At 43.6% G+C, this 22,965-nt stretch overlaps 1 protein-coding gene across 1 annotated transcript; it reads left to right on the top strand.

Annotated features, from left to right (window-relative positions):
- The first annotated feature begins 1,211 nt into the window (after window positions 1-1,211).
- On the top strand, window positions 1,212-14,113 carry RBM24 (RNA binding motif protein 24). Its single transcript, XM_003927325.4, has 4 exons — window positions 1,212-1,791; window positions 2,843-2,966; window positions 4,691-4,745; window positions 11,980-14,113. The coding sequence occupies exons 1-4, from the start codon at window positions 1,624-1,626 to the stop codon at window positions 12,341-12,343; spliced, it is 711 nt and encodes a 236-aa protein (XP_003927374.1). The 5' UTR covers window positions 1,212-1,623; the 3' UTR covers window positions 12,344-14,113.
- Window positions 14,114-22,965: the final 8,852 nt, after the last annotated feature.

The following is a 22,965-nucleotide window of genomic DNA, read 5'->3' on the forward strand; positions in this document are numbered from 1 at the left end:
CTGATGTAAAGTAATAAATCTGTATGGGGTGCCCTGTGTACTACAAATGCTTTCAGGTCTGCTGGTAGAAACTATTGGTTATGCAGTAAGTTGATTTCAAAAATTATACCTTTTACAATTACATCCAGATTAAAAACAATGGAAGTCAGGCCACTAAACATTCTTGTAATTCAAATAGAAGGAAATAGATTAATTCTTTGTTTAGGGGAAAAAAAAAAAAAAAAGACATGCTGAGACATCTGTACCAATCTTCCTGAATAACTAAGTTAGGGAGGAAAGACAAATTTGGTGACTGTGGGGGCTGAAGTACTAATTTATGGTCCTCCAAAATAGAAGGCGGTGCCTGATGGACATAGGTGTCTCTGGTTACTTGATTTGGCTGGACGGTGAGCAATTACAGCTGATGGTTTACCCAACTACACCCAAGCGCTAGATCTTTCTTTTCCTTCTGGCTCTACCTCTCTGGCTCTCCCCAGCACCGGCTTTCTGGGGCCAAGGGAAAGTTGGGGCCCTCCTTCTCACTCTTCAGACCCCAAGGTGTCCAGCTTGAGTATCGTTCGGCAGAACTCCCGGGCCCCCCGCTCCTGGGAGGGAATCGGCCTCTCAGCGAATCGCCCCAGGCCCCGGGAGACCCCAGTTCTCCAGTCCAGGTCGCCGGCCCTGTCACCGAGGCCTAGCCCGAAGAGCTCGCGTCGCCCACTTTGGAAAGCAACGCAGCTCCCTCCTCGAGCACGGTCCCCGCACCTTGGGTCCCTGCTGGTGCGGCGCCGGGTCCCTAAGACTTTGGTTAGAGCAGGCGACGCCGAGAGCCAGGCCGCCACCAGCCGCTTCCAGCCCGGCCCCAGCGCCGGCTACAGAGCCGGAGCCCCGAGCCCCAGCGCCGCGCCGCGAGAGAAGCAGCTGTTCCCAACAGCTGGGGGGCGGCGGCGCCCGGCGCCCCAGGTGCTGCCGCGGCCAATCGCAGGCGTCCGGCCCGCCCCCCTCCCCAGCCGGGCGTCGACCCCCGGCCCGCGGGGGAAGGGAGCCGAGAGGTGGAGAGCCGTCCTCGCCACTCGTCTTCCAGCTTCCGCGGCGGGAGGGACAGCGCCGAGCCGGAGCCGCCCGGAGTCCCTCGCCCCCGGCCCCGCCGCCGCCACTGCGCCCCGCGCCCGCCTCGGCGCTCGGACGCTCTCCCCGCCGACCCTCCCACGCCCCACCTGAGGCACCTGATTCCCAAGGAAGAAAAAGCTACCTCGAAAGCACCCCCTTCTTCGCTCGAGGACAACCCTCTCTTTTTATTTTTGGCCTCCCCGCCGGGTGAGTGGAAAGCGCCCGCACGTTCTACAGAGCCGGATTCTAATCCAGACGATCCGGAGAACCCGTGCGGGGACCGGCAGGGGGGGCGGGAGCAGAGAGCCCAGTCGGGTCTCCAGGGCCGCTGGCGACTTCGGAAGCCGCGCGCCCCGCGCCCCCGGCCGCCCACGGCCGCTCGCCCCCGCCGCGCCGCCGCCCTCGCCCCCGGGCTCGCCCTCGGCCCCCGGCGGCCGCGAAAGGGTGCGAGAGACGCGGAGCCGGAGGAGGAGGCGCAGCCGCTGCCCGAGCCGCAGCCGCAGCCGGAGCCCGAGCCGCGGGGCGGGCGTGAAGATGCACACGACCCAGAAGGACACCACGTACACCAAGATCTTCGTCGGGGGGCTGCCCTACCACACCACCGACGCCAGCCTGCGCAAGTACTTCGAGGTCTTCGGCGAGATCGAGGAGGCGGTGGTCATCACCGACCGGCAGACGGGCAAGTCCCGGGGCTACGGATTTGTAAGTTGCTGGGACGGGGGTGCGGGGGTGGGGGATGGAGTGGCGCTGGCCGGGAGCATCGGGAGCCTGGAGCGAGGGGCCCCGCGGGGTGAGCGACGCTGCCCCTTCGCTCCCGGGTGAACAGAAAGTTTGCTAGGGGAGAGGCCGGTGCCCGCGTCGCGGGGTTCGGAGAAGACCCCGCGCCGTGCGAGGTCGGGGGCCGGGCGGGGCAAGGCATGGGTGGAAGGAGAGAACTGTAATGACCGCTGGATTTGGGGTGCGGAGGATTGCGAGGGAGGGGTCCTAACCACGCACAATTGCCTTCTCGGGTTGGAGGCCGGTTGTTAAACGTGCTGTTGCTTTGTAAAAAAAAAAAAAAAAAAAAAAATGCGTGTGTCGTCTGGTGTTCTGGCTGGGGTAGGGAGGGGACACCCCACGAGGTCTGGGGCTGTTCCCCCTGGGGTCATCCCCCCGCCTTTTAATGGCAAAGGTAGGCACTTTAAAGGATGATCTTTGGGCTCTTTGCCTAAGTGAAACAGAGCATATTAAGCTTCCTAGAGATTTCAGAGTGCAAATTGAGCTGCCGACGAGCAGGGAGCCCCAGAGTAGGACAATAGCTATTGTCGTTGGGGAGTGTTTTCGGGAGCTTGGGAGCGCTGGGCGGTTGTGAGGCTGGACTTTCTTTAAAGAAAACAGAGACTCTGAGGCCGAGTTAGGGACCTGGAGGGCGGGGGAGTCGGGGGAAGGAGGATCTAGCGTTTTAAGAATTTAGGCTTCCAAAGCTCTGCTAGGCCCTACTAGCACCATTAAGATTTTGGGGGATGCGGGGGGGGGGGAGGGTGGGGGGGCGGAGATAGAGGCTTGCTTTCTTTTTTCCTTCCTCTACCCGCCCCCCGCCCCCGGTCTTTTTAAAATGGGAGATCAAGGAGGAGGGTCCAGCCAAAAGAAGAAAAGCAAAGAAAAAAAGTTTGGTCTCAGTTTTATCATGAATGACTTCCCCAGTGTGTCTTGATTTCCTTCAGGGGTTAATTTAGAGGTTATGTATGTATGTCTCTGTGTGTATGTTGCTAAGGTCACCATGGCTGACCGGGCTGCTGCCGAAAGGGCCTGTAAGGATCCCAATCCCATCATTGATGGCAGGAAGGCCAACGTGAACCTGGCATACTTGGGAGCAAAACCAAGGATCATGCAACCAGGTGAGAAACACCTGCCTCCCCTACCCTTCTCTCTGAGAACCCCCCCACTTAGGGGTGGGATGATTCTCTTAATTTAGAAGACATTGTCTCCTTGAGTATCCGTAAATGTGTTTAGTAAACGTGAACCACCACCGGCTTGTTATTCTACCCAGGCATTAAACATAAATGAGAGTTGTAAATACTCCTTTCAGGGCTGGAAATGGACCTGTGTGCAAAAATAGATCTTGAGGGTCTGAACAAGTTCGTACAGGAAGAAGAGTTAGTCATGACTCACCTGTTTCCTATATGACATACATTTTTAGTTTGCTCTTAGTTTTCCAGTTTTTAGCCACCTGTAGGTAATTCACATGTGGATTATATGGGGCCAAATTTGTCGACTTCCTATATACTTCCCCACTTAGTGGTGTCTCTCTTTTTAGCACTAGTTGCACTGTGCTCAGAGCAGGCAGTCTGACTTGAATATGGACCAAAGGGAAGCATAAGGGGTAGGGGTTATGTCCAAATGGTAAAGCCTTTTTTTTTTTTAATTTTTTTTTTTTTTTTTGTGGAGTTTCGCTTTTGTTGCCCAGGCTGGAGTGCAATGCTGTGATCTCGGCTCACTACAAACTCTGCTTCCTGGGTTCAAGTGATTCTCCTGCCTCAGCCTCCCAAGTAACTGGGATTACAGGCATGAGCCACCACACCCAGCTAATTTTGAATTTTCGGTAGAGATGGGGTTGGTCAGGCTGGTCTCAAATTCCTCACCTCAGGTGATCCACTGCCTACAGCCTACCAGAGTGCTGGCATTACAGGTGTGAGCCACCTTGCTCAGCTCCAAATGGTAAAGCTTTCACATAAATCAGAGTATTAGCAATCAAAGAAAACAGAGATTTCACCTACCCAAGAACCCTATGCTACAAAGAAACTGACGCTTAGGGATGAGAAGTAGTTTAAGTCACACAGCTAGGAGTTGCCGAAAGGGAGCAGCTTTTTGTCTGTGGGAAAACATGGTCTCTGGGATTATTTACAAGACTGCCCTTTGCATTAGAGAAAACAGTTGACAGCTGATTATTAAGCAAATGTAATCTTTTCCTTGCACAGGCAACTTTACTTGTTTGATTAAATTGTGCCCTCTTCAATCCTAAGCCTTTCTATCTGAAATTTACTTCCATCCAAACAGGTTTAAAAGGAAACTAGGTTGTCAAGAAAGTAAGTGCTTGTACAAATATTCATGGGCATTTAAAAAATTGTCTAATATGTTGTAGGTATGTCCTATCCAGAAAAAAAAGGAGAGTTTGTGTTTTTTGTGAATTTTTAATACTTTTAAACTGTAAAACCCATAATCTTCCAGAGCATTGTCTGAAGCATCCCAGAATGTTCCAAATTACAAAGACTTTTCATAGATTGCGGTTCAAAATTGTATTTGAGATGTAACTTCATTGTTAAATCCTGCAGTTCTCAATTTTATTTCATGAACATTTTCCCAAGGTCTGATTCTGCATCTGTCAATTAAACTTTGCAGATTTTTTTAAAGTTTCCACTTTTCGCATATTAAAACTTTTCTTTAGAATCAGTGATAGCATTTATAAAACTGACTTTAAAAATATACATACATACATAGTTTCTTTACAGTGGCAAAAGAACGATTATCTTTTATGAGTGAAAGTTGTGATTGCATTTTACATGTAGGAGTAATAAATGCCTAATCATGCACAAATAAAGAATGTGATATGTTTTATTGTTAGGTTTTGCCTTTGGTGTTCAACAGCTTCATCCAGCCCTTATACAAAGACCTTTCGGGTAAGTTGATTAATCAGGCTTTCTTAAGTTTCAGTATGACTATCATTGTTAACCTGCCTCTTTGTTATATACAGATAAGATCATCATGTCACAGAATGTTCCTGTTTATACCATTTTATATATATTTGTGCATTTTTAATGCTGATACTATAAATATTTTTAGATGAGTCAAGTTATCTGACCAAGTATGCAGCCTCCAAACGAGACAAATTTTGAGCTTATGATTAGCAAAACAAAACAAAAATACCAGGTATGACTTGTGTACAAGACGATTGTGTCCCATCACCATTACTACTGTTCAACTTGACTCAATGTTATTTATCTCTTTCTAACCTGACAGGGCTCGTATACAGTTAAGCTAACTGATCAGAAGGATACCATGATAAGAGGTGGAATAGTTCTGTTTGGAATTAAACTCTGTAACCAGTAGACTCAGACACACAAGCTCAGATGGTGATTAACGATGCATGGATGTTGGTGTTGTTGTTTTTATTTTTCACAATAGTCAATAGCCCTTGGTGTGCTTTATTTTATTTATTACAGTAATGAAGTGGTGTTGATAGCTAAACTGTGTGCTTTTTACTTAATTGAAAAGAGCTGTAGTGAAACTGTTTTCTTTTCCTCGGGGAAGGGGTTCTTTGCGTTTTGGTTTTGGTGGTGGTGTTGAGGAGTGTTGACTTTTGACTTTGCCATGGGAAGCAAAGGGCCTTTTTTTTTTTCTTGCTTTAAAGCTGTAGCCTGTGACTTCTATTTAACCATATTTTTGTAGTGAGTGCTAAATTGTGTGATTTCTCTTTGTCAGAATACAGATTCATTGCTTGCATGTCCTAAGTTTCTGTTTTATGGGAAATTTTCTGGGAATGGGGTTCTTTCTTTTGCAATGTGTACCCACTTTTAGGCCATCTAATTTAAAGGTTCAACAACTCTCATCAGATTTTATTAACAGGAGCCAGTTGTTTTGAGTAGCATAGCACTAACTTTCACCTTTCAGACCTAACTCAGGTGAGCAGCTGCTCATATTTGTGTTGTCTCTGGGTCTTGTGATTATACCAGTTTTCCTGTTCCAAGATCCCATTTCTCTTCCATTCAGAGGTTATATGGGTTGGAGATCACCCTCTGCCTCAGTTTATCCTGGACACTAGACTCTGTTTTGTCTGTATTCTACCTGATCAACATTCCTGTTACTCTAACGCTGGATACTTAAGTTTTCTTTTTAAATGTTCATGTTGTGAAAGAGTATTTCACCCTCAATAATAATTTCTTCTCTAGCTTAGGACCTAAACGTCTACCTGTGTAACCTGGAAGGCTGGACTCTGTCTACATAGATAGATGTCTACCATGTGTCTCTAAGAATAGATTTAGAAAGGAAAATAACAATCACTGGACCTAGAGAGTCATATTTTCCATGACCACCTCCTTATAACTCTCTCTTAAACATTTCAGTACCTCACTGTTACTGCCAGCTCTTGCTTTTTATTTTTAGCTGTGGAAGGGTCTTCTGTTCAATATGATCAGAAAGGATCTTCCTATGTCCATAGCTATTTATTAAAAACCCCATCCAACCCAACCCAGATGCTGACAACACATGGTGGGTTGATGGGTTCAGCTATTTCTGTGGGTAATTCATTTAGATTATCCGTTTAAGGTGGGATGAGGGAGGACAGCATATATCTGAAATGTGATGTGAACTTAGTGGTGAGCTCACACCAGTAATCTTGAAACAGTTATAAAACTGAATCAACAGGTAGTTACCTGTGTTTATTTTTTCACCTTGCCAATGGGTGATGCAAAATGAGGGAATTGCACATTAGTTAGGGAAGCAAAAGTCATGCAAAAACGAGTCAAGAATTACTAATTGCTAAATGACGTGGTATTGTTTCAAGTACAAAAGGAGTTCAGAGTAGCAAGAAAACAGATGAGGTGGAGGAGTTCAATAAGGCTGTGGTGCGTGTGGCAGGAACACTTGCCCTAGACTTGTACCACGGGGTGTGTCGTAGGCAGGTAAAAGGAAGACTGGATATGTCTGGAGGGGATAGGATGGAGTGAGCCTAGGCAGAGGCATAGAGAAGACTCAAGTGAGTGGAGAAACCAGACTAAGGTGGGTCTTGAGAGCTGGACATGGGAATTTGGACTGGTTGTGGAAGTTTTTATAGATCAGTCCTTAAGAAAGAAGGTAATGCAGGAAAATTAGAACTACCAGTGTAAGATGGTCATAGGGAAATCTGAAAGCAGGTGTGTTTTGATAGCAACCTTTTGTTTTTCACTTCTTCTAATATTAACTGTTTTTATAAAGGATGGTGATGATTGCTGTGTGCATAAATTGTTCGAACTTGAGATTCTCATTAGAAGTGGATAGCATTCCAGGTGGACCAAGCCAGCTTTCTCTTTCTTTTTTAAGAGGTTCTCAACACTGCTCTAATTTCAGAGTCTCTACCTAACAAATCACACCTGGTCATCCTAAATTCTGTTGGAATGCTACATGTTCCTATGTTAGGCCTGGAAAGAAGCTTGAGAATTTCAAATTTGACTTCACTTATTGGAAATGCCAGTAACTGAATTGTTCTTTTCAATGTGGTCCTTAAATGACCCCCAGGTGACTCTGGGCCTCTGAAGGCAAAACCCTGACCTAAAAGGAGTTTCTGATGTAGCACAGTGGGCAGATACAGAAAAACTTGTGGATTGCTGAACAGTATTTTGTAGTTTATGTTTGAAAGAAACATTTCCTTATTGAAAATTTAGGGGAGGCTACAGATCTGTGAGCAGAAATTTCTGGGCTAGTTTAGATCAGGTTGAACATACACTTAATTTACTCGGTACCCCTGTATGTGCTCAGTTTTATGCTGGGTGTGCTAATGCTGTGCTTAGTATTTATGGTGTCCACTAAGGAGAGCAGGAGGGACTGTAACTTACACTCACCAAACATCTGCCATGTGTATTGTAATAATAAGGGATTTACATAAATTATATAATTTAATTCTCACAGTATTTGTTGAAGGCACTGTTAATATCCTTTACAGAACGGAGACGCAGAGAGGTTAATTAACTTTTACCAATCACAGGACTGTTAAGTGCTAGAGTCTGATTCTTGGTTCAGAATCATGGTCCACCTGACCTCTGGAGCCGCGTTCTCTCCCCTTTGTCAAGCTGTAGCCCCAAGAGACAAAACTCTGTTCTCTCATAATCCAGTAAGAGCCAATAAGCACCAAGAAGGGCTGTCCATGTGGCCTCAGATAAGAGAGAGGGACATCAGGGCAGTGACTGGGACTCAGAAGTCTTCATGAAGGAGGTAGAAGTTGACCTAGATTTTAAAGAATGGTGGTGGCTAGGGAACTCTTGTGTTGAGTGCCTACTGCATTAGTCATTGTAGACTCTCCCCACAGGTAATTTTATTTAATGCTCAGCCACCCAGGGTTGAGATTATTGGTCCATTTCACATACACAAAATATGAGGCTGTGTTAAGATAGCATGAAAAAAAGAAAAATATGAGACTGAAAGACACAGCACATTTCTGAGGGCTCTACACGTAGTGAGTGCTATCTAGAGCGAGAGTGATGGGATTTGCATTTCAGCAGGTAAAGACTGTGGGGATTAGCATCTGGGTGAGGGATGGATGACATGAATAAAGGGCAAGGATCTGGGCATGTGAAGCTTGTCCAGGAAACATAAAGCAGCCCAGCTGTCCTGGGTTTGAGAAAAGGTAGAAGGAAATACTAGAAAGGCATTTTGGAGCCAGAGGCAGTCTGGGTATTTCAGCCCAGAATGCCAAGGCTTAAGATAATAGCACTGAGTTTGGTTTGTTAGGGGCCAAGGATTACTTTGAGCAAGTGAATAAGATGGAGACTTTGTCATCAGTTGGTGTGAGAGAGATTGGAAGAGGAAACCAGGTAGGATGTTGCTTCAAAAGTCAGAGAGATGTCAATTAAAATTTTCTTTGAAAATTTCCAGAAGTGGCCGGACACAGTGGCTCACACCTGTAATCCCAGCACTTTGGGAGGCCAAAGCAGGTGTATTACCTGAGGTCAGGAGTTCAGGATCAGCCTGGCCAACACAGTGAAACCCCGTCTCTACTAAAAATGATAAAAATTAGCCCGGTGTGGTGGTGGTTACCTGTAATCCCAGCTACTCAGAAGGCTGAGACAGGAGAATTGCTTGAACCCGTGAGGCAGAGGTTGCGGTGAGCTGAGATGGCACCATTGCACTGCAGCCTGGGCGACAAGAGTGAAACTCGTTCTCAAAAAAAAAAAAAAAAGAAAGAAAATTACTAGCAGTATCTGCTTTGTGCTTTTGCTTTTCTAACTGCTAAGCATGCATATTTGGTTGACTGAAGGAAAGGACATTGGTAGATATCCAATAGGGCAGAGATTCCCAGATCACCTCCATGGGTTTCTTAGACCATTAAAAATAATTCCTAATTCAGGATTTCATTCCAAAGTGCTGCTTGAACCTTTAGTCCAATTCTGCCTTCCTTCCTGAACCAGGATATTTTAGGTTTTGGGTTCTCCTTTTCCCTAAGCCTTAAAGTGTTCTAAGTTTTCATTTGCCTTCCAGATGTCTTTTTTTTTTTTTTTTTTTTTTTTTGAGACGGAGTTTCGCTCTTGTTACCCAGGCTGGAGTGCAATGGCACGATCCCGGCTCACCGCAACCTCTGCCTCCTGGGTTCAGGCAGTTCTCCTGCCTCAGCCTCCTGAGTAGCTGGGATTGCAGGCACGCGCCACCATGCCCAGCTGATTTATTTTGGTATTTTTAGTAGAGACGGGGTTTCACCATGTTGACCAGGATGGTCTCGATCTCTTGACCTTGTGATCCACCCGCCTCGGCCTCCCAAAGTGCTGGGATTACAGGCTTGAGCCACCGCGCCCGGCCTCCAGATGTCTTTTTAACCTTTGCCAGACTTCACGTAGAAGTCTGATGATCCAGTGAACTAACTTTATATTCTCATTGTTTGATATCGTGACATCCAAACTATTTCTTAATGCATAGTAAATGCAGAGCTAGAGCCTCCTAAGCAACCTTGCCTGTCTTTTAATGCATTCTTCACAACGCTTTCCCCCGCCTTTTTGTGAGCTAAACATTTTCAGTGAACACCTTTATTCAGAGAGACAAACCTAGCACCTGCAGTGTTGTTCTTGGAACGTTGGGAGCACAAGGGGTTAAGGTTTCAGTGTCAGTGAGATCCGTACTGGCTGGCCTTTGTAGCTGATAGATGTTTTACTTTGGCCTTATAAAGACATTTCACCCACTGGAAACCCTTGTCGCATGACAGAATCAAAAATAGCCCGGTTGCAGCCCCTGCTGTCCGTCACCACATGTAAACTGGCATGAGAGTAGGCTCTCTTAGCCGTGTCTACACGTTGTAGATGTGGCAGCCTCCAGGGACAGCGTTTCATAAAGCCACACCTGTCGCCTGGAGTGAGCCAGGCACCTGACGTGCAGCAGAGTTCTGAGTGTGTGCATGACCACGCGCCTGGTTTCTGACAAGCAGTTAAGAACATCTCTGAGTGTCCTCAGAAACACTTGATGACGTCGTTTCTCCGGGCACTGGGAAAGATCTACAAGTCTGGTAAAATGGAGTGTATTTTTATCATTGGGGCCACAGTCCACTACCCTCTGTGATAAATTCATCTTTTCCATGGGTGTTCCTTAATGAGTGCTTTCAGTCAAACTCTGAAAAGGCAAAGCAAAATCTGTGTTTCTGAACAACGTACGTGTGCTGTTCTCTGTTTTGAGAGCTTTGAAATTGGAAGATTGTTCCTTGTGCTTGTATTTCTTATAAGTTGGCCTTGCCAACAACCACGTAGCCTTCTAGTGTCATATTTTTAGATACAACTATAGGGGGCTTTGATGGAGATTATTTTAAAGAAGAAGTTTCAAACAGGCAGTAATAAATCGCAAGCGTGGGCGTGGAGATGTGTGGACTTTTTGTTTAAATACCTCTTGTGATTTATTTTTTTTAACTGCATTAACTTTTAAGTAAGGCCATTGGAGTCTGTCTTGTATTATCTGTGAATGTATAATTTTAAAAGATACTTGGTTCTGTTTGACTTTCTTGAACTTTTGCAGGATAACACATGATTATACAATTGATTTGTACAAAATGTCAACGCATAGGGCAGATTTCAAACATAACACGTTAATGTTTTTCTGCTGATTCGGAGGATGAAATGAGAGTTCATAGATGTGCAAAAAAAGTTTTCTTGTTATGTGAACCTTTTAAATTTCTGTTAATTTTAGAAATATTTAGTTGTACTTCCCTGTCCTGCCTTTTCCCTCAACCTCATCATCCCCCAAACCCCTTCTGTCTGTCTTACATAGAGATAAACAAGCTGGCTGACCCTCAGGTGCCCGATAGTCAAAACAGGTTTGGTTGACCGTTGTGTCCTTATGAATTTTATGGGGGAAAAAAAAGAGAAAGAAAGAAAATAAGTGTGCTGCACATCTCTTTGGGAATCACTGCCATGAATGTTAATAGCGTTTTTGTAGCTTTCCACGACAGCCTCTTGTGGCAGAGTGAGCTGCACTACAGTTGGTTTGAGAAGTGTGATTCTGCTGTGTTTACCACACTTGTGAACTTTTAAACTCCTTTTTTTTTTTTTTATTTTGTCGCCTGCTTCCTTTTTTAATTATTATTTTTTAATAAGGGTGACTGAGGTTGCAGAGAGATTAATGTGTGCTGAGTCTGCATAGCAATTTCAAGTAGGGTTGCCATGATAAGAAACATACAAACTTTGTTAACGTCGATGTTACGTTCGACAAACTGGTGATCACCCCACAGAAGTGAATAATGATGGACTACCTCTGGAGTCCTGTATTCTTGGCTAAGAATTTTTCTATTTACTTCATGAAACATTTTCCTTTTATGAACTCATTACAGAATTTTCCAAAGTCTTCAGCAATTGAGCACTTGTTAAACATCTCTTATGTACGTGGCCCTCACGAATTTTGATTTATTTTCCAAACTCTTGATAAACTGTATTTAATGGCTCCAAATCATCAGACACGAAAATTCTAGCAGGGAGGGTGTCATCATATTTTTGCGGTCCAGTTCTTTTGGGGGCACTCACTCTGTGACTTTGGCTATTGCCCGAGTACTCTCAATGGACCCCTACAAAGTGGATATTGTGGCAACCCTATGCTCATAATAACCACTAAATTTGAGTTTGTCTTATCTTTGAACGACAAATGCTACTGATAGGAGGTGACGACCGCCTGACTTCGTTTTCCATTTCTCAACAGGATACCTGCCCACTATGTCTATCCGCAGGCTTTTGTGCAGCCTGGAGTGGTCATTCCACATGTCCAGCCGACAGCAGCTGCCGCCTCCACCACCCCTTACATTGATTACACTGGAGCTGCATACGCACAATACTCAGCAGCTGCTGCCGCTGCTGCCGCCGCTGCCGCCTATGACCAGTACCCCTATGCAGCCTCTCCAGCTGCTGCAGGATATGTCACCGCTGGGGGCTATGGCTACGCAGTCCAACAGCCGATCACCGCAGCGGCACCTGGGACAGCTGCTGCAGCGGCGGCGGCAGCTGCTGCTGCTGCAGCATTTGGCCAGTACCAGCCTCAGCAGCTGCAAACAGACCGAATGCAATAGACCAGCCATCTGATCAAAGTTGAATTGTTTTCTCTTTCCCTCCCAATTTTCCAATTTTTAGTAGCTAATAAGAGAATTAACATTGACTTAACAGCTTTAAAAAAAAAAAAAAAAAAAAAAAAAACAGCGATGCTATTGTGAAGCAGAGTTATTATTTTTTTTATACTCTGGTTAGTGTTCTAGATGAGAAAGAGGTAAGAATGAGGGGAATGGGCACAATTTTGGAAATCAATCCCAAAGAGCCTGAATAAATGAAAGGCCACTACGAAATGACGCCAGGAGTAACAACGGAACTTCACTTTTGTAATGGGATTTTTATTTTTGCTCTTTTTATAGTATCAGGGAAGCAAAACTGCCTTTTACAAGTTAGAAAATGCTGTTTGAATCTAGTTGAACCAGGGACTACAGAGCGAGCAATATGTAGCTTGAATCACATTTAAAAGCAGATTTTTTACAAACAAAATGGCGAAAGCACTGATTGTCATTTTTAGCAGTCACTTAAGGCCTATAGAACTTTTTTCAAGTCAGAAGGTCATGTTCTTACTATCTCAAAAATGGGCATCGAACAATCAATCTAGGAGCGTGGCAGTGGGTAAAATGGTGGACAGGCACCAAAGCTATTTTCTCATCTGTCCTGTGGATGAGTGGAACTGTGGAACAAGTGATGTGGAATTAATGGGTGCAACAGCTGTACAGACAATCAATAACACACACAGTTCTGGAAAGAACACATCACTTGTGCTTGTTTGATGAGCTTGTCACATTCTAATCCCTCTCCCCATCCTGTTTCAATTTTGGGAAACTTGTATCTGCTGGTGTCAGCAATTCTGATTCTGAAATAGGATCAGGCTTTTACTACAACAGCCTTCTCTTTCTATTTATTGTGTCGACTCGTGGCTTATGAATAAAGGCAGGCAAAGTTTGCAGAACTGTCTTAAGGACATTTATTTTTTTTCCCTTTTTAAGTAATTTTACACTTTTTAGTATATTTCAGAGTCATATTTAAAACTATTTATTAGTGACTACAGTACATGAGACAACGAGGTTACTGAGATTACAATTCTTCAAAGGTTAATGATAATGTGGTTTATACTGTGCCTTAATAGTAATGCTATTTAAGATATTTATTTTTAAGTTTTACTATGCTGCACTCTAAAGAAAGGAACTTTAGATGTGACACTGTAAAATTATGTATTCATCTCATGGCATAAATTATTTAGTAGGTCTAGATGTAGCGTATTAAATATTAACCTACTCAACTAAAGAAGTTGACTTGGATTTATTTAAATTCATATGTGCACTGTATAAGAGAGTACTCTTACATTAACACAGTTTATTTTAGTTTTTAGATTTTTTTAAAACAAGATATATTGCTAGTTTCATGCTTCCTCTGATTTTGCCCGTGTAGATTTCATTTATTGGTAATTCGTTAGTTTAACACTATTCTTACGTAGTTTTTAAATGCTGCTTTACATTTTTCTTCTGAAACTGCAATACTTGCAATTTTTATTCTTAAACTAAATTGAATACTATTTTACACTGTATTGGATTTTTATACTTGAACAATTTCATACAAGGGAAGACAGGTTAGCATTTTTATGGACCTTCTCCATTATCACTGGATTTACTTTTAAGTATTCCCATACTAGACAGTGTTATGTAATGTAGACATGACTCTCCTGTGCAAATTATTTATTCATTGTGTATATTGCTTTATAACATTTCAGATCTTCTAATCTATTCACTTGTATTAAATATAATTTTTAAAAACTTCTGTTGCATTGGCTGTTTCTAATTCTGTAGTAAAGGTGAATGATTTCTCTTTTGAACTTGAATCGATAGCCATTGACATGTAACATTTTCAGTGAGCATAATAACTCTCCCAGATGTCCTGGTTTTGTGCCTTTAAAGTAAGTTTCACTAACTCAATATCTACCTTAGACTTAGCAAGTGATGTAGGTCTTCCCCCATCCCACAGAGGAGCCCTGAAGGATCCCATTATCACTGAAAATTGGTTAGATGAAAGATGGCTTGGAAGGAGTGGACTGTAGAGAGGACTAGTCATTCAGAAGTGGGACCAGCCCAGTGGTGCTGGGGACAGGTACACTGAGGTGTGAGCAGGATTCCCACTTTTCAGCAATGTGATTGAAGCCAATTGCTCTTTTTTAATGCATTTACTTGTTTAATGCATTTCTCATCTGTAATACTGTGACAATAATATTTGTCTTGCATGGTTATTTAAATATTAAGTTTAAAAAGCATACCAACTACCAGCCACAGAGCCAGATACACAGTAAGTCAAAATGTAGTAGCAATTGTTGGAAGGCCTAATAGTGGTAGCTAGCCAGAGGAAGTCACCTGTTGGGATGCTTTAATTTATGCCACAATGATGTGGTAGTATCTAATAAGGTATGTGTTAGAACATCAAATAAGTGTCATAGTGACTCTCTAGAAGTATATGTTATGCTAATTATGGAATGGATTGGGGCTGGGTTTTTTGTTTGTTTGTTTTTGAGATGGAGTCTTACTCTGTCACCCTAGCTGGAGTGCAATGGCGCAATCTCAGCTCACTGCAACCTCTGCCTCCCGGGTTGAAGTAATTCTCCTGCCTCAGCCTTTTGAGTAGCTGGGATTACAGGCACCTACCATCAAGCCCGCTAATTTTTGTATTTTAAGTAGAGACGGTTTCACCACGTTGGCCAGGCTGGCCTCAAACTCCTGACCTCAGGTGATCTGTCCTCCTCAGCATCCCAAAGTGGTGAGATTACAGGCCTGAGCCACTATGCCTAGCCTGGAATGGACTGTTTATTGATTTTTCTGTCCTCATACTTCCCAAATCCATGACAGCTTTTCTTGAACTCCATTAGTTTCCAATAATTATAAGCAACCGAAAGCGGTTACATCAGATTCCATATCATAGTTTCCACTTTATAATTGTTACCCTATTTAGAGCTATCAACAACCTTAAACTTTAATTTTCCAAGGAAAAATAGTTACCAGCCTGTCCCCAGGGAGAGAGCTTACTGTACCCTGACATATTATCTAGGACCACTAAAATAATTTCTAGGCTACTTAATTCAGTCAAAGCATCAGTGGTTATTTCATTCCAAAAGATGTACTTTAATTTTTCAGATTTATGGAAGGTCACTTTTGTCCTCAATGAGCTGTTTATTGCTGAACTTTAAAATGAAGCAGTTTTGATTTATTGATCAAAAATAGGTCAGGCAGTTCTGGGAAAATCTTATTAAAAATAGGCATACTCAGGAAAGCTGAAAGTTCACCTACCCAGGCTGTGCCTTTATCCCTGATCTGCAGCAGTAGCAATATCAGCAGTTACAGAGTACAAGATTTTTACCTTATAATGCTAGAGCATACGTTTCTTTTTGTTTGTTTTTCTTTGTTTGAGATGGTCTTGCTTTGTTGCCCAGGCTGGAGTGCAGGGTCACGATCATGGCTCTCTGCAGCCTCAACCTCTCAGGCTCAAGGGGTCCTCCTACCTCAGCCTCCCAAGTAGCTGGGAGTACAGGTGTGTATCCACAGGCCCAGCTCACTTTTTTTGTTTGTTTGTTTGAGGTGGAGTCTCTCTCTGTTGCCCAAGCTGAAGGGCAGTGGTGTGATCTCAGCTCACTGCAACCGCCACCTCCCTGCTTCAAGCAATTCCCCTGCCTCAGCCTCCTAAGCAGCTGGGATTACAGGCACATGCCACCACGCCCAACTAATTTTTCTGTATTTTTAGTAGAGACAGAATTTCACCATGTTGGCCAGAATGTCTCGAACTCCTGACTTCAGGCAATCTGCCTGCCTCAGCCTCCCAAAGTGCTGGGATTACAGGCGTGAGCCACCATGCCCAGCCTCATTTTTTTATTTAGCAGAGATGGATTCTCAGGATATTCTTCGTGCTGGTCTCACCTGGACTCAAGCGATCCTCCCACTTTAGCCTTCCAAAGTACTGGGATTGTGGGCTGGAGCCACCATGCCCGGCCAATAATAAATTTCTAAAAATAAATAAATAGAAGTTTTTAATACCTAATAAGAAGGAGAGAATACCCATGACATAATGGTTGGTCAGGCACACTATTGTAGACTTAGAGAAAGCAATGGGGCTGAGATCCAAAGTGCTAGGTGAGTCCTGGCTTCATTACTTATCAGCAGGGTGATCTTAAACCCTTCCAAACGGATCAAATGTGGGTTGATAGTAGCCAGCAGAGTTCTTCCATCCACTTCTCAGATTGTACTCATTGAATAAATTAAGGGAGATGAGAGCATTTTAGAAATTCAAAAGCATTAAGCAAGGAAATTACTATACCGAGGAAATACGTACAATATTAATTTGGTAACTGATCTCAATTGTCTCATTAAATAACCCTTGCGAAAGAGGACAAAATCGTATCTCATGTTATCTTTATTCTATTCCCTACCAAGGAACAGCTAAACTGGCTGTGCAATAAAAGCAGCACAAAAATAACGTTGAAAGATGGAGCGATTACCCAGATAAGGGAAGGCGAATGGATGAGATTATGGAATACATTTCTCTCACAAGGGAACTATATTTAGTTCTTTTCTCACTCCTGTCAAATATTGTTCTTCTTAATTCCCTCTGAGGCTTGAAAGCATTCATTAAGATGACAGCTTGAGGTTTGGAGGGGCAGAGGTGAAGAGGAACTAAAAAATAAATAAATGTGTTTGCATGCTTTCGCCCTCTCTTCTGCTTCCAGAGTTCCAGGCTGTTTCCATGGAAATTCTAACTTTGTTTTGCTCAAGCACTTGGTACAGAAGAGGTTTCATTTTGAGTATTTGTTCGGAGTTGAATTTTAGAAGTTCAATCATGATTTTAGCTAAATCATTTACATTTCAAGCTTTGAAGTCTCCATTGTAAATCTAAGTAAGAAATGAGACGATGCGTACATAAACCCTTTAGAATTTGTAGATAAGAAAAATGATAGCGATTGACAGCTTTGATATAATTTTGTCTTGTTACACAGTATTTGGTCCTTCTTGACCACATTCTTCAGAGAGAAAGTCTCTATAGTCCCCGTCTCTCCTGTCGTTTGTCTCCTGGAAAACAAATAATCATTCCTTTTTTATATCCAAGAGGCTACCACTAAGCTATTAATATATTTTTAAGTGAGTTGGAGGGTACACATTGTTTTGCATTCCGCCACTATTAGAGGTAATTCCAATTACATTATAACATGGATGGAGTACAAATCGTTACTTCTTTTCATTTAAGACCTCAGATAATGTGTTCTTAAAAGGGCAAATATCAAACTGACTTCCAAAATGAGTTCTAAATGCAAAAACATACTTTGCCAAGTAGAAAATTACCTTTTAGCTCTATTTTTAAATGATGGTTATCTGACAGTCCCAACCAGGTATGAACTTATTTACTTTTCAGATACTCCTAGCTCAACCGCCTGTCCTGCACATGCCTCAAGGTGAGGCAAAAAAAGAAACTGGATGCTGTGTGGAGAGTCTTAGGACAGGCATTTTTTATTCTGCATTCACTTATACTCATTTTGAAATCTGAGGAAAAAGAAGTGTGAAAAGTATGTAGAAGAAACTCATTTAAAAAGGGAGGGCAAGCCAGGCGCGGTGGCTCATGCCTGTAATCCCAGTACTTTGGGAGGCCGAGGTGGGTGGGTCATGAGATCAAGAGATCAAGACCATCCTGGCCAACATGGTGAAATCCCATCTTTACTAAAAATACAGGCTAGGCGCGGTGGCTCACACCTATAATCCCAGCACTTTGGGAGGCCGAGGCGGGTGGATCATGAGGTCAAGAGATCGAGACCATCCTGGTCAACATAGTGAAACCCCGTCTCTACTAAAAACACAAAAATTATCTGGGCATGGTGACGCGTGCTTGTAGTCCCAGCTACTTGGGAGGCTGAGGCAGGAGAATTGCTTGAACCCAGGAGGCGGAGGTTGTGGTGAGCCGAGATCATGCCATTGTACTCCAGCCTGGGTAACAAGAGCAAAACTCCGTGTCAAAATAAATAAATAAAAATACAAAAATTAGCTGGGTGTGGTGGTGCATGCCTGTAGTCCCAGCTACTTAGGAGGCTCAGGCAGTGGGATCCCTTGAATCCGGGAGACGGAGGTTGCAGTGAGCTGAGATCGTGCCACTGCACTCCAGCCTGGTGAAAGAGCAAGACTCCATCTCAAAAAAGGAGTTTCTGTCCTTGTCCTTTAAGCGCACATGCTGAACATCTATGTCCTGAGCATACGGAGAATCTTGATCATTCACACTTTCATAACAGCTGCATTTCTTATCATTTTTGGCATAGTTCTTCAGCATGCACAAAGCCTCTTACCTCCCCCACAGTCTCTCTCTAGACCAGTGCCTCTCTTTCAGCTGCTTAGAGGCCATGTCCCTTAAATCTCCCAGCTGTCTTTCTTACCTCTCAAGCCCTTGCTTCCTTTATCTGTATGTTGTAAAAAAAAAAAAAATCTTTCCCAGCTGCCACCTTTGGCACAGTTGGTGGTCTCTCAGTTCTCTCAGAATGAGACATTTCAACAAGATGATGTGGGGAAGAAACATAACCATGATAACAATGCATTTCAAAATGAGAGCTGAAGTTCCAGCAAGAAAAAAATTTCATCCCAGTGTTCCTACAACCTGTGCATGAATCAACCTCGTGCAAGCATGAGACACCCCTGAGGCTTGTGCAAAGAAATGCAAGCAAGAACCACAGGGCATTTAATGTCTAAAATAAGAGATTTTTCTTCTTAAAACTACAGATTCTCTGTGGCTGCAGCCTCACTGAGTTTCTGTAACACTCTCAGTTGGATATAGTGGTAACCAGCATCCCCACTGTGCACAGATATGTAAATGCTGGAACCTGGAGAAAATTTTCACTTTAGTGGAAACTATTTAGCTTCACTTGGCTACTGCCAATACCTCTAGTTGATTCCAAGCTTCTGTATTCCGTGTTACTGTCATTGCTCAGGGTAATTCTTACAAGACAGTTTTGGTGATTCTGTGGCGTTAACAGGTTTTCTTAATGCCATGAGTTCTGAGTGATTAAGAGATACAGTATATGAGAATTTGGGGATTTTTATAACTAAGCAATAAGTGTTTAGGATCTCTGAAAAGCAGAGAGGGGCGATTTGGAATGGCACACTGCCAAGCAGAGCTAAGCAATTTTGGCTTGGCAATTGTTACTCCTTCGTGCTCATTCAAGAAAATTCTCAAAAAATACAAGTGTCCTGGGTAATATCCTTGCGCCCTTTGGGGTTGGCCAATCTTGCCCTTTCCATATTAACCCAGGATGTTTGAATAGGTTTGTTGAAATAGCTTTGTGTTGCCAGTATGCCACTGAGACAAATTATTCTCCCAAAGAATGATATCAACTAATGTTAAAGGTAAATCTCTTAATTGTACAGAAATACGTAGCCATCATGCTATGAATTAAGTTGAGTGCTTTTTTTTTTTTTTTTTTTTTTTTTTTTTTTTTTTTTTTTTCAGAAGGGAGTCTTCCTCTGTTGCCCAGGCTGGAGTGCAGTGGCACGATCTTGGCTCACTGCAACCTCCACCTCCTGGGTTCAAGCAATAGTCCTGCCTCAGCCTCCTGAGTAGCTGGGACTACAGGTGTGCATCACCACGCCTGGCTGATTTTTTTGTAATTTTGGTAGAGATGGGGGTTTCATTATGTTAGCCAGGCTGGTCTCAAACTCCCAACCTCAGGCAATCTGCCCGCCTCAGCCTCCCAAAGTGCTGGGATTACAGGTATGAGCCACCGTGCCCAGCCAAAGCTTTTTATATTTTTAATGAAGTCCAGGTTCTTGGGGTAAAGGGAAAATCAGCAGCTAAGGTCTCTCTAAGCTGGATTTACTCGTTGAAGCATCGTCTCAAGCAAAATCCTGAAGAAATCTGCATTGATTATAGTCTACCTGAAGGAGCAGCTGAACTGATACCCACCATATGCGTCTCCAGGTTGCCATGTGAAAACTCAATCTTAGCATTGCTAATTAGGTAACAGTTCAGATCCTGATAAAAATGGTTTGTATTAGAAGGCTAGAGGTTCTATAACCGTAACAGATAAACTGGTGTCATATTTGAGATTCTGTTATTCCAGAAGTTTGCAATCTAACTGAGTCGGTTCAGACTGTCATAGCCCAGACAAATGATACAGGGGCAGACAAATGATACGGTGAGTAGAGTCTACTGATTTTAAAATGAAAATTGCTATAATTTTTCATTTCTAGAATCATGCTTTGTCTTTTTGTCATAATAGTGTTCTACCTTCCGGTTCTAATACAAAGATGTCAATGCCAAAATCTCAGGTGTACTGGGCACTGCTGGGCATTTCCTCTATGTAAAGCACACTACACGTTGCTGGGATTCTGCTTCTGTGGAATAGCCACTCTGTGACTTCTAAATGTCCTTGTCATTCTTAATTTTTACTAGGTCTTTGAATAACTGACTTTCAAACCTCTGCTAGAACAGTCAATAACTAAAATGGTGGAAGCTGGTTTCTTAAAATAAAATGTTTCACTTTTTTTTTTTTTTTTTTTGAGGTGGTCTTACTCTGTCACCAGGCTGGAGTGCAGTGGCGCAACCTCGGCTCACAGCAACCTCCGCCTCTCGCCTCCACCTCACTGCAACCTCCTGCCTCAGCCTCCTGAGTAGCTGGGACTACAGGCACACGCCACCATGCATAGCTAATTTTTGTGTTTTTAGTAAAGTCAGGATTTCACCATGTTGGCCAGGATGGTCTTGGTTTCTTGACCTCATGATCCACCCTCCTTGGCCTCCCAGAGTGCTGGGATTACAGGCTTGAGCTACCATGCCCAGCCAATTTTCACTATTTTATAGATCACCTGTCTTTCTTATAATCATCCTAGAGGAATTATTTGCAAAGGTAATGGTACAATTTTAATCATTTTCATGATCTCAGGTTGAGTGAGATACACCTAGTATATGTTTATAGATTTTATTTTTTCAGACACAGAAGAGACGTTAGTTAACACAGATATGGAGCTAAGCATAAAAGCTGCAGAAAGGCAGTTGGGCATGGTAGCTTACACCTGTAATCCCAGCACTTTGAGAGGCGGAGGTCAGGAGATTGAGACCATCCTGGCTACACGGTGAAATCTGGTCTCTACTAAAAATACAAAATATTAGCCGGGCATGGTGACATGCGCCTGCAGTCCCAGCTACTCGGGAGGCTGAGGCAGGAGAATCGCTTGAACGCAGGAGGCGGAGGTGGCTATGAGCCAAGATCATGCCATTGCACTGCAGCTTGGGCAACAAGAGAGAAACGCTCTCTCTAAAAAAGCAGTAGAAAGGCTACAGGAACATGTGAGTACATCAGAATGTGAGGCAAGTTATTTGCTAAGGGTGGCAAAATAAAAATAGTATGCAACATGGCATAAAGAATCACAAATTTAAACAAAGAGAAGCCCTGAACTATTGAACTGTTCCAGTTACCTACTGAGGTCTCATAAACCACCCCCAAACCTGGTCGTGTAAAAATAAAAACAGACTAGGCCCAGTTGTTCACACCTGTAATCCCAGCACTTTGGGAGGCCGAGGTGGGTGGGTCACTTGAGGTCAAGAGTTTGAGATCAGGCTGGCTAACATGGCGAAATCCCGTTTCTACTGAAAATACAAAAATTAGCTGGGTGTGGTGGCACACACCTATAATTCCACCTACTTAGGAGGCTAAGGTAGGAGAATCACTTGAACCCGGGAGGCCGAGGCTGCAGTGTGCCAAGACTGCTCCACTGCACTCCAACCTGAGCAACAGAGTGAGACTCCATCTCAAAAAATCTAAAAAAATAGAAAGAGCATTTTTTTTTCTTTTTTTGAGACAAAGTCTCGCTCTGTCACCTAGACTGGAGTACAGTGGCGCAATCTCAGCTCACTACAACCTCTACCTCCCAGGTTCAAGGGATTCTCATGACTCAGCCTCCTCAGTAGCTGGGAATATAGGCGTGCGCCACCAGACAACGGCTAAATTTTTTTTGCATTTTTTGTCAAGACAATGTTGGCCAGGCCGGTCTCGAACTCCTGACCTCAGGTGATCCATCTGCCTCAGCCTCCAAAAGTGCTGGGATTACGGGCGTGAGCCACTGTGCCTGGCCAGAAATAGCAATTTTCTTGTGCCTTGCTGTCTGTGGATCAGAAATTCAGAAAGGGCATAGTGGGGTTCTCTGCTCTTTAGTGTCTACTCTGCCATCAGTGGGATGATTAGAATGGCTGAGAGGACTCAAATGCCTGGTGGCCTGAAACAGCTGGGGCTGGAAAATCACTTCCGTGATAGGGTCTCAGCATGATCGTTCCGGGGCTGTCAGACAACTCGTCACAGGACAACCCAGAACTCCAAAAGCGAATGTTTCCCACCAGCAAGGTGGAGGCTGCACATGGTCTCCTGGGCAGGCCTGAGAAGTTACCTAGCATCGCTTCTGCCGCATCCTGTCAATTCCAAGTGAGTCCCAACCCAAGCTCAGTGGCAGCGACTTTGACCCTACCTTTTGGTAAGAAGAATAAGAGGCATTTGATGTCATCTTAAAATTGCCGTATTAACTAAGTTTCTTCCCCCAATATGCAGTCATTTATCTTTGATGCTTTCTTCATCCTGATGTCTAATTCGTAAAATGTAAGTTCTCTTCCTCTT

This window comes from Saimiri boliviensis, chromosome 4, assembly GCF_048565385.1.
Source record: "Saimiri boliviensis isolate mSaiBol1 chromosome 4, mSaiBol1.pri, whole genome shotgun sequence".
NCBI classification, from domain to species: Eukaryota; Metazoa; Chordata; class Mammalia; order Primates; family Cebidae; genus Saimiri; species Saimiri boliviensis.